The following is a 17,041-nucleotide window of genomic DNA, read 5'->3' on the forward strand; positions in this document are numbered from 1 at the left end:
AATAAAAGCTCCCTGGATCTTGCATTAATCAAGAGATCATCCAGATAAGGGACAATATTGACCCCCTGGACCCGGAGTTGGAACATCATCTCCGCCATCACCTTCGTTAACACCCTCGTAGCTGTGGACAGGTCGAAGGGTAGCACCTGGAACTGGTACTGATCGTCCAGCAAGGCAAACCTCAGGCAAGCCTGGTGAGGTGGCCAAATCGGTATATGGAGATAGGGGTCCTTTATATCCAGGGAGGACCGTAAACTCCTGTTCTTCCAGGGCTGCAATCACTGCTCGAAAGGATTCCATCTTGAACTTGAAAACCTTTAGGTAAGGGTTCAAGGATTTTAGATTCAAGATGGGCCTTAACGAACCGTCCAGTTTCAGAACCACGAACAGGTTGGAGTAGTAACCCTTTCCCTGTTGTTGCAGTGGCACTGGAACAATGACTTGGGACTGGAGCAATTTTAGGATGGCCTGTTGCAGCGTAACACGCTTATCCTCAAAAGCTGGTAAGCTTGATTTGAAAAATCGTTAGGGAGGAGCGCCGTCAAACTCCAGCTTGTAGCCCTGAGAAATGAGTTCCTTTACCCAGGTATCCTGGCAAGAGCATTCCCAGATGCGGCTGAAGTGACGCAGCCGAGCTCCCACCTCGAGATCCCCTCGAGGTGGGTGGGCACCATCATGCTGAGGACTTAGTGGAAGCTGAACTGGTGCTCTGGTCCTGAGAACCTGCGGTTGCTGGTTTTCTTGTCTTACCTCTGGTGCCTCTAGCCACATTGGAGACACCTCTGGCCCTAGATCGAAATCTGTTAGACCGAAAGGACTGGGTAGACGGACCCGTGTAGGAACATCTAGCCGGCAGGGGCCCCAGAAGGGGAAAAAAAAAAAAAAAAAAAAAAACTTAGATTCCCGGCAGTTACTTTAGAAATCCACATATCCAGTTCCACCCCAAAGACCCAATCCACTCAAAAAGGGAGAGAGAGACTCTACACTGCGCTTAGACTCTGCGTCCGCTATCCACAGACACAACCACAAAGCTCTGCGCACCGACACTGCCATAGTAGTGTTCCTAGCATTAATATTGCCATCTCCTTGAGAGAGTCACACAGGACGCGTGCAGTGTCCTGAATGTGTTTTAGGAGAGTTAGGGACATATCCTCCAAGAGTCCCTCCTGAATTTGAGTAGCCCACGTATGAATGGCATGAGTCATCCAGCAACCTGCTATGTCTGGTCTTTGTGATATACCTGCTGCTGTGTAGAAAAACTTCAGTGTAATCTCTATTTTTCTATCCCCAGGGTCCTTTATGGTAAAGGAGTCAGGAGCTGGCAGTACCGCCTTTTTAGATAGGCAAGATACTGATACGTCAACAGTCAGGGGTTCTTCACAGATTTTCCTGCCTTCAGGAGCAAATGGGAGAGTGTGCAAAAACCATCTTGACACTTGGTATTTTTTATCTGGAGTTTTCCAGGCTAACTTAAACAGGTCATCTAACTCTGCAGAATCAGGGAAAGTGACCCTGAGTTTGCTCTGTGCTAAGAAAACCAACTGCTGTGCTGCAGCGTCCTCTAGAGGGAGCTTTAACACGTTCCCAAATAGCTAGAATGAGGGGTTCAGTACCTTGCCTAGAAGGGGAATCCCCAGTAACAGGATCCAATTTCTCCCCCTCCTCCTGCGTCTCCTCATTAGAGCCTGAGAGTCAAGCAGGAAACCCACGCTTTTGTGGTCCTGATCGAGAGAGAGAGAGAGAGAGAGAGAGAGAGAGAGAGAGAGAGAGAGAGAGAGAGAGAGAGAGAGAGAGAGAGAGGGGGCTCCCTTCCAGCTAGGTCTGCAACAGCCTGCTGCAGTTATAGTTTTTTGAGCATTAGCAGTGAGCTGAGATGACACATATGACATCATGGATTTTATGGCACCTAGCCAGGAAGGCTCTTGACCCTCCTCCCCAGTCCCCTCACTGTGCTGTGAGTACAGACTACATTGTTCACATGATATGGAACCAGATGTAGAGGGAGAGAATCTGGTGTGACATACACTGCATAATTGGTGTTTTACCATGTTTACAGTAAACACTTACATACACAAGACAAGTAATACAATAGCAAGCCTGCCTTTACTGTACGTGAGAGGGAGATAGAGAAGGGAACAGCAAACCCAAGCTAAACGGCCCCAGTGAGGCTGCAACCAGTTATATCACAGTGAAATACTGGAGATCATTGTCCTTTCCAGGACACAGATAATGTACAATAGCGGCTCACTCCCTTTGCTACACTCCTGTACCAGTTTTCATGGGTATCCCGAGTATCTGGAGGAGCTGTGTGTGTCTGCTGCTGTAGCTGTCAGCAGAGGACGGCGTCAAAACGCCGCTGGTCCCACTCTGAGGAAGCACCGCCCCCTGTAATGGCGACGGATTTATACTGGCAAAGTCTCCCTAGGAGTGTAAAAACCATCACAGCAACTGCTAGTTTTAACCACCGCTGCCAATGTACATAGGGGGGCTATAGCGGGTCCCCCCCCAGGAGGGTCACGTATGCCTCCCCGCATTATTGCCGCACCATGAACTGGTAAATCCTTTCCTCGTAGTCCATAGAGGATGCTGGGGTCCACATTAGTACCATGGGGTATAGACAGGTCCACTAGGAGCCATTGGCACTTTAAGAGTTTGAATGTGTGGGCTGGCTCCTCCCTCTATGCCCCTCCTACCAGACTCACTAGGAGCCATTGGCACTTTAAGAGTTTGAATGTGTGGGCTGGCTCCTCCCTCTATGCCCCTCCTACCAGACTCAGTCTAGAAACTGTGCCCGAGGAGACGGACACCTTCGAGAGAAGGCTTATACACCGATCGTGGCGAGATTCATACCAGCTCACACATATAAGGCAAAACAAAGCTAACTAGCTTTCAAACTCAGCAACAGCTGAAGCATTACTTAACCAAGTAACAAGGCAGTATGCAACTAGAACAGAGTCGTACTAAACCAGATAACCATTGCAGGATAACGAAGCGCTACAAGAAAAGGATTTACCAGTAGGTAATTAAAATCCTATTTTCTCTTACGTCCTAAAAGGATGCTGGGGTCCACATTAGTACCATGGTGAGGTACCAACGCTCCCAGAACGGGAGGGAGAGCGCGGAGGCACCTGCAGAACTGATTGGCCTCCGAGGACCTAACGTTTGGTCAGAAGGAAGAAAAGGTGACTTACCCGCAGTTGCTGTGGAAATCCAAGCATCTAGCGCATCCCCCAAAAAGAGCCTGACCTGTGTAGGGTAGGTTCTCCACACCTCTCCTGGATTCCGTGTCGGCAGACCATTGGCACAGCCAGAGTCCTCTACGAGCTGAGAAAGACATGGAAGAAATCCCTGCAGCCATCGAACCCAGGTCTTTCATGGATTCCATCGTTAATCCCGCAGAATCCTGTATGTTACGCAAGAACAATTCAATGTCACTTTTATCCATTGTATCCAATTCCTTAAGTAACGTGCCAGACCACTTTACTATAGCCTTAGAAATCCATGCACAGGCAATGGTAGGACGTAATATCGCCCCCGAAGCAGTGTACATGGATTGAAGCCCAACTGCTAACAAATTTGCTACTGCAATCAACTCTGAATTACCCCTTATTTCTGAAAGAAGTGCATTAAAAAAACACTCACAGCTCAAGCACAGTAGAAAAAGAGGATCATGCTCACAGACAACACCCAACACTGGCAGATGTCAAATGGGACCAGCTAGATACACTTGGAGAGGGGAAGGTGTATATACTGTTGTTGATAAGCCAATAGTAAGCCTCCATATACTTTGCTGACTCCAGAGACAGCACAGCAGTAATACCTGGAAGCTCATCTCGATTGAAGTGAACACACTCCACACTGAAGCCAACCCAAAATAGAAAAACTATGAGACCAACTACCAGTGGAACACTCAATTACGAGATATTGACCTACAAATTTGTAGTTACAGGTGGATAACCTCAAGGACACCATCTAGAACTTAACCTCCAAAACCTAAAGGTTTTAGGTCCAGCATGGGTCAAAAGAAACTGTCCAGATTCAGAACAAGACAGATGGTTTCTCCAAGATAAAATGATTAGGTTGTTGTTACAGGAAGAGCAGAATAGAATAGTCTGCATGGGGATTTAAGAATCTATATAAAAAAATAAAAAAAAATAAAAAGCAACACTATCCTCGACATGCAGGTTCTTTCATTGAAGCCACCAGTAGCACCAGTTGTTGAAGTGAAACAGTCCCAGAGGAGAAGGCTCCCTCCATGGTAAATCCTGTGTGGGTGGATTTCCCCAACATGTCTGCTACTTATCTGAAGCCTTGGGAGCTTGGCACCTAAGTGCTCAAGCCTGTGATCCATGTTGCTCGTATACGCGGAGTAAAATACTGTACTCTAGGATTTTAATCATTACCTAGCCTGTCGGACAAGTCAGTAAAATTGTATTTTTCAAGCACAAGAAACCAAACACTGATGTCTGAGGGTCTAAGAGGCTGGTGCACAGTTGTGTGAAGACTCATGAACAAGAACAATTGGAGGAGGAATAATAGTACCAATGAATAATCCAGAAATGTAGCACTTGAACAAGAGAAGTCACATCATACAGTATGTGCAATAACACCCATTATCCTGGTTTAAAACTTATCTACAAATTTATGTATAAGTTTTTTGCAAGATTTCATCAGCTCTTTATATTATGGGAGGTGATTACATGAGCACGTAGAAATAAGAGTAAAATATTTTCTTTATACAATATAGAGTTCAATCTATTATATAAAGAAAATACACCCCAGCATGACAGTTTTTCTGCTAAAACTGTGGCAGGGCATGCTGGGATGTATAGCTCCACAGGCTGCCTAACCCTACAATCAACTTTCGAGATCACTTTACAACAGGGAAAGGGAGATATTTTTGGAAGACAAAACACTGTGGCCTATGGATTGGACAGAGTACACAACACTAACTTTTTTTTTTTTTTTTTTTTTTACACCTTTATAGACTCAAAGATGTTGTTACCTGATGTAATATCAATGCTGTGACGATCTTCTTCCAGTCTGCGTATTTTTTCTTCTAGTTCACTTTGAACAGTGTCGTAGAGTAACAACTTCTCACTCTGAAACAGAAGAATAAAATTGAGAAGATTCTCACATCCCTACTCTTTGCTGTTGGGGTACCATGCTCCTCTTCACTAAGCAAGAGTCAGTTTGTGGCTATCAACTTACTTTAAATCCCATTCATCATGTCACAATACCCACTCACAGGCAAACGTCTTATGTTAGACCAGTGATGGCTAACCTTGACACTCCAGCTGTTGAACTACACATCCCAGCATGCCCTGCATCAGTTTTAGCAAGGCCAAATAGCAAAACTGTAGCAGGGTATGCTGGGATGTGTAGTTCAACAACAGCGGGAGTGTCAAGGTTAGACCACTGCATTAGACCATAGTCTACATCAGGCATAGGCATCCATTGGCACTAGTTCCACAAGGCAGCACTCACAAACGCTTTCATGGCATCCACAGTTTCAGGTCCTCCTACTATGCCCATTGTGCTGCTCCATCTCATTCTTCCCCACAGAAGAAATCTTTTCAATAAACTAGACCTTCACCAAACTGAAGACCACAAGTGTGGCATGCTTAACAAGCAAAGCCTGGTCCTCAGGTGGATGAATCCTGCCACAGTTAGTCCCACTCACAGACTACGAACTACAAAATTCTGACTTACTGTATATCTCACTCGCCAGAGTACAAACTTTCAACCTAACCTGCACAAATCACAAATAGGAAAAACAGGGAAGCCATTAACAGTAGTTTAAACCATCTAATATTTTGGCAAATGTTTGTATGTTAGAATGGAGTTGACACACCAGAAATTATTTTGGCTTGTGAGGTCCGGTTCCCAAGGAGAAAAACCATTGCCAACCTCTGGTCTACATAATGATGATGTGCTGCTGAACTGGTCAATAAAAGAATCTAAGTCATTCAATCTTAATTCTGTAATTGAAGCATGTTATGCACTGCACACAAGTTCCTAATTCAAATTATTAGAGGCTAAAATAAAAACAAGCATATCTCAATATAGGGAGTAACTGACAAAACACCCCACTACTTAGTACAACATAACTTCAAACCAACACACTGACCCTGTGACCCTGGCTATTCCATACATAGGACATTTGAGTACTAAGGACCCGATTCAGTACTGTACTTAGTCCTCATAATTCATGTACATCTTTGACAGCAAAGTACTGCAAATGCACGGGACCCATTCAGCATATGTGCAGAACAGGTCCTGTGTTTTCACATGCAGGGACCCCTAAGCTTCAGTACTGACAAGGGGAGAGAAAAGAAAGCTCTTGTGTGGGCGCACTCTTATGAAAAGAAGAAGAATTCTTCAATTATGAAATAAAGATGATTAAAACATATGTTTATTACTCAAGATTAAAATAATTACCCATCTGCGATCCAAAAGAAAAAGAGTGTGAAATAATGAGAGTGAGAAAATATTAAAAATGTTCTGGTCTGTTAATCACGAGAGAGAGATTAGAAAGTCTGCAGACACCTGATAGTCTGGCACCCGATTGCCCTGACCAGTACAGATGTTCTGTATTAATGGGACCAAGAGAGGAGGTCAGTGTTGTCTTAGAAGGACCACTTAAATTGGGTCAATACTGTACACTTTGCTGGTCACCCGTTACTCCGTATAGCACATGTAATTGTATACCTTTTCGTAACCTGACGCTTATAAAGATGTAAAGAAAAAGATAGGAAAAAGAAAAAAGCAATTAGTGGTGATACTGCTGTTGGTGTCCACCCTTCAGAGGAAGGGGAATAGTTCCTACTCTACAACACCGGGTATTCCCAGGGAGTCTCCTCTCAAGGTACTGACCCAGCCCGACGCTGTTTGGCTTCCAAGATCGGACGAGATCGGGCATTAGCAGCGTGGTATGATAGTAGAGAGGCTATCTACCAATGAGAGTGCACCTAAATACGAATGGTAGGATTGGGAGATTTAGAGAAAGATAAGACCATAAAATGTGTGGATCTACTTTCCACGTTAGGCAAGGTGAAACAAGTGCCACACTGTGGCGTTGTACACCCTGGATCGTAGATGAGAGTCCACAGAGAGATAGTAAGCACAGGAAGGAATAATATGAAAAAAAATAAGCCCATTAGGATTCGGTTAGTGGTTGGTATCAGGGGGGAGATAAAGAAAACAAAATCAAAGATATAAGACATAGGGTAGGTTCGTAAACAAAATATGAGTCAAATATACATTGTTTTTGTGCATGGACACCTCTGAGTACTGTAGCAGAAAATCATTACTTGGGCAAAAGTCAAATCAAACTTACATAGAGTATAACACACTGCGTAAAACTTTATAAATCGGGCAGTGTGCAAGGAGCATAATTTTTTAATTTATTAAACTTAATTTGTTGCATTTTTTTGTTCCGTTTAACCCCTGGCAAATTATTCCCATTTTTAACATGGAGCTACGGCACTCTTCCCCGTGACCCTGTTCGCCTTATCTGATTGGACATATGCATATTACCCAGATGCACATGCGGGAGCATTTTTACTCCCACTCTCCTTAGTCCGCCCATCCGTAACTGTCCTAGGCGTACCCGCGCCCCGATTGGCCGGGACGCACTACACACTTGCCCCTATTGGCTCCGTACTCCAGCAGGGGGATTTTTCTAATCTTTTGCCCCCATGCTGAGCTAGGTAATACCAGCCGGTTCGGTAACACTCAGGCGCATAGTAAATTATCTAACCTAAGTATACCTCATTCCTACAATCTTTTAGTATTGTATCTTTACTCCGATATACTCCTGGCATTCTAATCCCACTTCCAACATGGCGCCACTATGTGTCTCCCCGTGACCTTTTCCCCCATCGTATTGGTTATGTGGGTATCACCCACACACGCGATTGCGAGCGTCCGCCCACCCACTGTTCTTAGACCGCCCATCCGTTACTGTCATGTACAAGAATGTATATTTGACTCATTTTGTTTACGAACCTACCCTACGCCTTATATCTTTGATTTGTTTTCTTCATCTCCCCACTGATACCAACCACTAGCCGAACTCTAATGGGCTTAATTTTTTTCATACTATTCCTTCCTGTACTTACTATCTCTCTGTGGACTCTCATCCACGATCCAGGGTGTACAACGCCACACAGTGTGGCTCTTGTTTCACCTTGCCTAACGTGGAAAGTAGATCCACACATTTTATGGTCTTATCTTTCTCTAAAAATCCCATTCCTACCATTCGTATTTAGGTGCACTCTCATTGGTAGATAGCCTCTCTACTATCATACCACGCTGCTAATGCCCGATCTCGTCCGATCTTGGAAGCCAAACAGCGGCGGGCTGGGTCAGTACCTTGAGAGGAGACTCCCTGGGAATACCCGGTGTTGTAGAGTAGGAACTATTCCCCTTCTTCTGAAGGGTGGACACCAACAGCAGTATCACCACTAATTGCTTTTTTCTTTTTCCTATCTTTTTCTTTACATCTTTATAAGCATCAGGTTACGAAAAGGTATACAATTACATGTGCTATACGGAGTAACGGGTGACCAGCAAAGTGTACAGTATTGACCCAATTTAAGTGGTCCTTCTAAGACAACACTGACCTCCTCTCTTGGTCCCATTAATACAGAACATCTGTACTGGTCAGGGCAAACGGGTGCCAGACTATCAGGTGTCTGCAGACTTTCTAATCTCTCTCTCGTGATTAACAGACCAGAACATTTTTAATATTTTCTCACACATTATTTCACACTCTCCTTTTCTTTTGGATCGCAGATGGGTAATTATTTTAATCTTGAGTAATAAACATATGTTTTAATCATCTTTATTTCATAATTGAAGAATTCTTCTTCTTTTCATAAGAGTGCGCCCACACAAGAGCTTTCTTTTCTCTCCCCTTGTCAGTACTTGTACTTTCTAGCTCTGGGCGCATCACCAACAGGGACTATAATTGAAGGGTCTTATTTTTCTTTCCAGCAATTGTAATGGTCCATTTTTGGTTTTCTACTATCTGTTTACTAATCATACACCAGTGCCCAGTCGCTCTTCCTTGTTGATACCCCTAAGCTTCAGCCTGATTGACAAGCTGCACTCGTTTGGGGTGGGGAGGGGGTGGCGCCAGGTGGCATTCCCAAAAAGGAGGACGTGTTGCCCTTGTTTTCGGGTATTGCCATGGCCTGCGACCGAGTCTTCCAACGCACATTTACTGGCCCCGGCTACGGATCAGAGACAGCCATCTGAGTAACTGTTTATGTAGAGGATCAAATGCTGCATCCTCAGACGAAGCAGCGGATCACACAAGTATACATAAGACACCCCCTGCAGCCTCTCTGCATCACCCCCCTCCATATGTACATATTACTTTATAAGTCAAGAAAACAGAATATTACCTCACAGTGTTGGCGGGCTGCCTGAATTTCACAGTCATGCTTGTTCTTTACAGATTCTAAGCACAGCTCTCGATATATTCCTGAGATTTTTTTTTTTTTTTAAATAAAACAGAAAAATTCCTTATTAATTCCTTGTCAAAACAGAAAGACTAAAACATTAAACTTAATATAACAAACGGTGTATGGTATCTCAGAGGGAGACAACTGCCAGTATTAGGCTTGTGCAGTTACCAAGGTTTCATCTGTGAGACCTCACAACTACTATTTAAAAAAAATCAACTTGTTCCACCAAAGCTTATAAAAAGGGTTAGAGATTATACATACCAAATTATGCACAATAATGTTATTAAAAAAAGCTTTAAATTTTTTTTAGCATGCTTTATGTGCCAACATAAACGGGATGAGGAGTTGTTGCTGTGGCAGGACCCATACACCACGGTATTGGTTTTATCACTTTAGGACTGTGATGGATCAGAGGTAAGAACTAATACAAACTGTAAAGCCTTTTTCCACTGGGTATTGAAAAAAAAGAAAAGAAAAAGGGAATAGATTAAGGAGTGCAAAACAGGTAGGTATGAGGCCTTAAAAGTTCTGAAATACATGACTTGTATACTCCAACTGTACCTTTTTGGCCGGTACAGTACCTTTGTTTTGTTTTTGTTTTTTTATGGTCTGTACTGGCCAAAAAGGGCTTTGAACCGATATTTTGTTCACTAAATCTCCATAGACAGTATAAGAAAGGGGGAGTGGCCACGCCCCTTTTCCTAATTTGTACCGGTTTTCGAGTGTTCAATGTTGGAGGGTATGCATGACTTTGTAATTGAAACTGTTACAATACCTTTAGTTTAGGCAGATCAACAGATACGGAGCCACATGCAGCAGAATATTATGGCACTAAAAAAAAATAATAATCCTATCCTCAAGCCTGGCATGATCCCAACGCACCATACCTGCCACTTTTGTCCGTATCTGCATGTTCTCTTGTAAGGTTGCCAGTGGTTCTAAGTACTCAGGAGCTTTGCCAGCAATCACTTCCTGCAATTTGGCATCCACTTGACTCAACCGTTCTTTGTAAAGTCTATAAAAGAAGGAAATGCTACATTTCAGAAATGGTTTTCTTTTGCAGCCTTGTAAAATGAAATTGTGCAGTCTGATGATTTCTAACATAAAACTCCTAGTGCCAAACAGCAGCACCAAATGCAGATGTTCACGAGAAAATCCCTAACTCATTCTACGGCGCATGCGGTAGAGTGTACGCACAAAGGAGAACAGTATTGGGAGAAGTGCTAGGGGTCCCTGGGATGTGGCTTAGCGCACATACAGAGATGGTCAGTCTTGTGAGTGAAAGTGGAGCTCACACAGGAAGCCAACGTGACACAGAAAGACAAGAAAACTCCACCTGTTATAGCACTGGTAACTGTTTCCACAGGTCTGAATGCTAGATAGGAGCAGATTAATCAACGAGTTTTATTATCCAAAAGAGGATTTTAAAACTCATTACGTACAAAAGGCAGTTATAAGACAATTGGCTGGAGCACCACTTATCATATGCAACGAGTTTTAAGACTCATTGCGGATGATAAAACTCATTGATAAATTAGCCCCATAGACTATTAGTTTCCAAAAGATCTTTATTTTTATGGCTACTGTATTTTCTGACCTTTTACATGTCATGATTAGGTATGTAAACTTCTACTCCTAATATAAACTGTACTCAATGATATCACCCTTATAGGAAAATATTGTATTACTATTGTTTTTAATTAGGTTTTGTTTTTAGCCCAAATTATTAAGAGTATATTTTATTTATATCCTTCATACAGCAACACCGCAATCCTGAACTTTACAGATAACATTTAAGTTACTCCGTTTCAGTCCATACTTCCAGTGGAGCTTAGACAGTTTTAATTACTTACCAGATCCAATTGGTCAATTTCAGGGAACACGGAGGAAATATACATAATACAGGTCGAACATAAAACACCACACAGAGCAGGACAGATTGGGGGCAGCAAAGCTAGCCACTTTGCCACCCTATACTGTTCACTATGCCAGGTTTGGGCAAAGTCACTGAAAGTCAGGAGAGTCTTAGAACTAAATTTTATTTAACATGAAGAGGATTGGGATGGGAATGCCGCACAGGATTAAGTGATTTATAATGAATAATAATAAATGAAATGTCTCCGAAAAAAGCTGACAGGTTAGACAGTCTAAAATGAATCACCTTCTGCCAGTAAGGATAAATATCTATGGGTAGAAAAAAAATGGTGATTGTCAGCGGTGCTCCCAAAAGGTCCAAACGTATTTAAGTATAGGAAGAGAAAGCTAGAAAAAAAGTGACCTTGGTTGGGAGCACTCACTCCCGGAGAGTAGCTTGAAATTATTGATATATGTATGAGTAGTCATGTAACATTGAGATAATTAAAACGTAACTTTTAATAGTATATGTATATAAAAAACTGGGTACACCAATTAGAATTGCAAGAAAAAAAGAAAAATTAAACAAATAATGAATGAATGGCTCTAAACTTTATAAGCCACACATAAAGCTAAATCTGCGAACATATTGATGGACTACTACTGTGGTAATTTGGTGTCTGGCAAGCATATGCCCATCCTCCCGCAGAGTCAGCGCAATCACCAATGGAGTTCCATCAGTAACCTACAACACCTGGTATTCCTAAGTGGTCTCCCACTAAAGTACTGACCAGGCCCAACGCTGTATTGCCTCCAAGATCAGACGGGGTTGGGCATATCCAGTGTGGTATGGTAGTAGGTTACGTATGGAAAAGGGCAGCGAGTGCAGCTGTTATATAACAAATTGAAGGATGTTTATTATTGTGCCAGTTTTCTTAAATGCATTTATCTAACCCGTTAAGGATATTTAGTTGACCGTCATTGCACCGATTGGCAACCCAAACACATGGGTATGCGGAGGTTAAATCATATGGTCAACAAGGGTTAGTGACAGCGAGTCTCTGTTTTTCCTGTACATAGCATGAGGCAAAACAAGGAAAGTAGCCTATTACAATTTAAGGCATGTGTGACAAACGAACACAAAATCCGAGGAAAAGATATCGGTTATTGCAGACTGGATCTACCTGTCAAAAAAGCATTGGTTGGAAAATACTTTGTGCATTTAAAACATGCCAGAGAGCCTGAATCATTTAATAGCCAGAGTTGCGGCTGAGTACCTAAGGTGCTTTGTATGATTAATTGTATTATTACCCGTGGTATTCAGCCGCAACTCTGGCTATTAAATGATTCAGGTTCTCTGGCATGTTTTAAATGCACAAATTGAGAACAAACCTATACTGCAGGGCATTTGAAGTTGCAGCGCTGTTTTTTTGTTTTTTTCTTAAATTTGCACCTGGCTTCTTAGTATCAGTCTATGCAAAATTTATGGCAATAATTGTATCTGATGTACTGGCTGCCATTATTTGACTGTTTGCTATTGTAGCAAGTACTCTTTGTCCCCCCCTTTTTTTGATATATACCAAAAAGGTGGCAACAATTGTATCTGGTGCATTGGATGTTATAATAAAAACTTATTCAACTATTCATCTTTCTGTTATTGTAGCTAGTATTCTTTGTTTCTTCCTCTGATATAAACTAAACACTACACCTGACAGCGAGCACGGAAATTTTTTTTTTATTAATGTTGATGTAACAGAGTATTTTCCAACTAATGCTTTTTTGACAGGTAGATCCAGTCTGCAATAACAGATATCTTTTCCTCGGATTTTGTGTTCGTTTGTCACACATGCCTTAAATTGTAATAGGCTACTTTCCTTGTTTTGCCTCATGCTACGTACAGGAAAAACAGAGGCTCGCTGTCACTAACCCTTGTTGACCATATGATTTAACCTCCGCATACCCATGTGTTTGGGTTGCCAATCGGTGCAATGACGGTCAACTAAATATCCTTAACGGGTTAGATAAATGCATTTAAGAAAACTGGCACAATAATAAACATCCTTCAATTTGTTATATAACAGCTGCACTCGCTGCCCTTTTCCATACGTAACCTACTACCATACCACACTGGATATGCCCAACCCCGTCTGATCTTGGAGGAAATACAGCGTTGGGCCTGGTCAGTACTTTAGTGGGAGACCACTTAGGAATACCAGGTGTTGTAGGTTACTGATGGAATTCAATTGGTGATTGCGCCGACTCCGCGGGAGGATGGGCATATGCTTGCCAGACACCAAATTACCACAGTAGTAATCCATCAATATGTTCGCAGATTTAGCTTTATGTGTGGCTTATAAAGTTTAGAGCCATTCATTCATTATTTGTTTATTTTTTCTCTTTTTTCTTGCAATTCTAATTGGTGTACCCAGTTTTTTATATACATATACTATTAAAAGTTACGTTTTAATTATCTCAATGTTACATCACTACTCATACATATATCAATAATTTCAAGCTACTCTCCGGGAGTGAGTGCTCCCAACCAAGGTCACTTTTTTCTAGCTTTCTCTTCCTATCCTTAACTAAATTTTATTTATAAGGCGCCACAAGTGGTTCCCAGCGCAGTACATACGGCACAAATTAGAATACAGGGAACACAGAACCTAACATTACAGTAACTGAAAAAAGAAAAACAGAACAGGTAACTATTAGCACCACAATTCTCAGTGCACAATGCAGCCGAGATGTAAGGAAGTAAAGGAGTAACTGGCGTTCTACTGGGAGCAGGCAGCCACTGGAAGAGATGAACGGTTATGAACGAGAGATGTGGGTATAAATGGTCGCTGAGTAGGAGAGCTGTAATTGAAGTACGAGAGAAGAGGGTGAGAACAAGAGGAAAAAGGGCCCTGCTCCAGAGAGCTTACAATCTACGAGGAGAGGACAGACAGACAGGTGACCTGAAGCGTGAGCAAGGGGAAGGTAGCCTGATGGCAGAATGTAAGCCAGACAGAAATAGCCAAGGCATGAGGCAGGCGGTTGGGAGAGTGGTCTGGTGACTTGGTTATGCGGCAAAAGGTTATGCTTTGATGAACAGGTGGATTTTCAGTGCCCGTTTGAAGCTACGCAAGGTTGGGGAGAGTCTAATAGAGTGAGGGAGCTTGTTCCAGTGAAGGGGTGCAGCATGAGCAAAATCTAGGATTTGCGCATGGGGTACAGTGACCAGGGTAGAGCAGAGTTGTCATTGGTCGACCAGTGGGGGTGGGAGGGAGTATATAGGGAGGAGTGGAGTTAAAGAGGGCCTTGTATGTGAGGATGAGTTTAAAGAGGATTCTGTGGGGGTATGGGATCCAGTGCAGATTTTGATGAAGGAGAGTAGCAGATCTGGAGTGGCGGGAGAGGAAGATAAGTCTAGCAGCGGTGGATGCAGAAAATCTTGTGGTGCACAGAGTACATAAAACATATATACAGTATACACATTAACAGTCTATCTTAGAACAACCCAATTTTTTTTACAGTTTTTATTGAAATTTAAGCAGTTTAAGGTATCGGTGTACTCTGAAAGTATAGAATAAACAAGTGGAGAGTGGAAAAAAAAAAATCAGAATCAAATTTTTGTTCAGTAACTACCATTTTCAGATGTCATCAATGAACACACCTGTGGCATTGTTTCTACAAAGAAAATAATAATTTACTTACCGATAATTCTATTTCTCGTAGTCCGTAGTGGATGCTGGGAACTCCGTAAGGACCATGGGGAATAGCGGCTCCGCAGGAGACTGGGCACAAAAGTAAAGCTTTAGGACTACCTGGTGTGCACTGGCTCCTCCCCCTATGACCCTCTTCCAAGCCTCAGTTAGGATACTGTGCCCGGACGAGCGTACACAATAAGAAAGGATTTTGAATCCCGGGTAAGACTCATACCAGCCACACCAATCACACCGTACAACCTGTGATCTGAACCCAGTTAACAGCATGATTACAGAGGAGCTTCTGAAAAGATGGCTCACAACAATAATAACCCGATTTTTGTAACAATAACTATGTACAAGTATTGCAGACAATCCGCACTTGGGATGGGCGCCCAGCATCCACTACGGACTATGAGAAATAGAATTATCGGTAAGTAAATTCTTATTTTCTCTGACGTCCTAGTGGATGCTGGGAACTCCGTAAGGACCATGGGGATTATACCAAAGCTCCCAAACGGGCGGGAGAGTGCGGATGACTCTGCAGCACCGAATGAGAGAACTCCAGGTCCTCCTCAGCCAGGGTATCAAATTTGTAGAATTTAGCAAACGTGTTTGCCCCTGACCAAGTAGCTGCTCGGCAAAGTTGTAAAGCCGAGACCCCTCGGGCAGCCGCCCAAGATGAGCCCACCTTCCTTGTGGAATGGGCTTTTACAGATTTTGGCTGTGGCAGGCCTGCCACAGAATGTGCAAGCTGAATTGTACTACAAATCCAACGAGCAATAGTCTGCTTAGAAGCAGGAGCACCCAGCTTGTTGGGTGCATACAGGATAAACAGCGAGTCAGATTTTCTGACTCCAGCCGTCCTGGAAACATATTTTCAGGGCCCTGACTACGTCCAGCAACTTGGAGTCCTCCAAGTCCCTAGTAGCCGCAGGTACCACAATAGGCTGGTTCAAGTGAAACGCTGAAACCACCTTAGGGAGAAATTGAGGACGAGTCCTCAATTCTGCCCTGTCCGTATGAAAAATTAGGTAAGGGCTTTTATAGGATAAAGCCGCCAATTCTGAGACACGCCTGGCTGAAGCCAGGGCCAACAGCATTACCACTTTCCATGTGAGATATTTTAAGTCCACAGTGGTGAGTGGTTCAAACCAATGTGATTTTAGGAACCCCAAAACTACATTGAGATCCCAAGGTGCCACTGGAGGCACAAAAGGAGGCTGTATATGCAGTACCCCCTTGACAAACGTCTGAACTCCAGGAACTGAAGCCAGTTCTTTCTGGAAGAAAATCGACAGGGCCGAAATTTGAACCTTAATGGACCCTAATTTTAGGCCCATAGACAGTCCTGTTTGCAGGAAATGCAGGAAACGACCCAGTTGAAATTCCTCTGTAGGGGCCTTCCTGGCCTCGCACCACGCAACATATTTACGCCAAATACAGTGATAATGCTGTACGGTCACATCCTTCCTGGCTTTGATCAGGGTAGGGATGACTTCATCCGGAATGCCTTTTTCCTTCAGGATCCGGCGTTCAACCGCCATGCCGTCAAACGCAGCCGCGGTAAGTCTTGGAACAGACAGGGTCCCTGCTGGAGCAGGTCCCTTCTTAGAGGTAGAGGCCACGGGTCCTCTGTGAGCATCTCTTGAAGTTCCGGGTACCAAGTCCTTCTTGGCCAATCCGGAGCCACGAGTATAGTCCTTACTCCTCTCCTTCTTATGATTCTCAGTACCTTGGGTATGAGAGGCAGAGGAGGGAACACATACACTGACTGGTACACCCACGGTGTTACCAGAGCGTCCACAGCTATTGCCTGAGGGTCCCTTGACCTGGCGCAATATCTGTCTAGTTTTTTGTTGAGGCGGGACGCCATCATGTCCACCTTTGGTTTTTCCCAACGGTTCACAATCATGTGGAAGACTTCTGGGTGAAGTCCCCACTCTCCCGGGTGGAGGTCGTGTCTGCTGAGGAAGTCTGCTTCCCAGTTGTCCACTCCCGGAATGAACACTGCTGACAGTGCTA

The 17,041-nt window shown here is 43.4% G+C and overlaps 1 protein-coding gene and 4 pseudogenes across 2 annotated transcripts in view; 2 read left to right on the forward strand and 3 right to left on the reverse strand.

Moving 5' to 3' along the window:
- The window catches only part of BRMS1L (BRMS1 like transcriptional repressor), a 164,198-nt gene that overhangs the window by 46,126 nt on the left and 101,031 nt on the right, over positions 1 to 17,041 (reverse strand). For both annotated transcript variants that reach the window (XM_063947856.1, XM_063947857.1), the window contains exons 3-5: positions 10,364 to 10,491; positions 9,414 to 9,493; positions 5,006 to 5,102 (exon numbers count right to left, since the gene is read on the reverse strand). In XM_063947856.1, coding sequence (XP_063803926.1) covers positions 5,006 to 5,102; positions 9,414 to 9,493; positions 10,364 to 10,491 — 305 coding nt within the window. The remainder of the gene's footprint in view (positions 1 to 5,005; positions 5,103 to 9,413; positions 9,494 to 10,363; positions 10,492 to 17,041) is intronic.
- LOC134981488 (5S ribosomal RNA) lies at positions 6,828 to 6,946 on the reverse strand (annotated as a pseudogene).
- Positions 8,299 to 8,417, forward strand: LOC134981644 (5S ribosomal RNA; annotated as a pseudogene).
- On the reverse strand, positions 12,073 to 12,191 carry LOC134981680 (5S ribosomal RNA; annotated as a pseudogene).
- On the forward strand, positions 13,440 to 13,558 carry LOC134981703 (5S ribosomal RNA; annotated as a pseudogene).

This window comes from Pseudophryne corroboree, chromosome 12 (genome assembly GCF_028390025.1).
Source record: "Pseudophryne corroboree isolate aPseCor3 chromosome 12, aPseCor3.hap2, whole genome shotgun sequence".
Lineage (NCBI taxonomy): Eukaryota > Metazoa > Chordata > Amphibia > Anura > Myobatrachidae > Pseudophryne > Pseudophryne corroboree.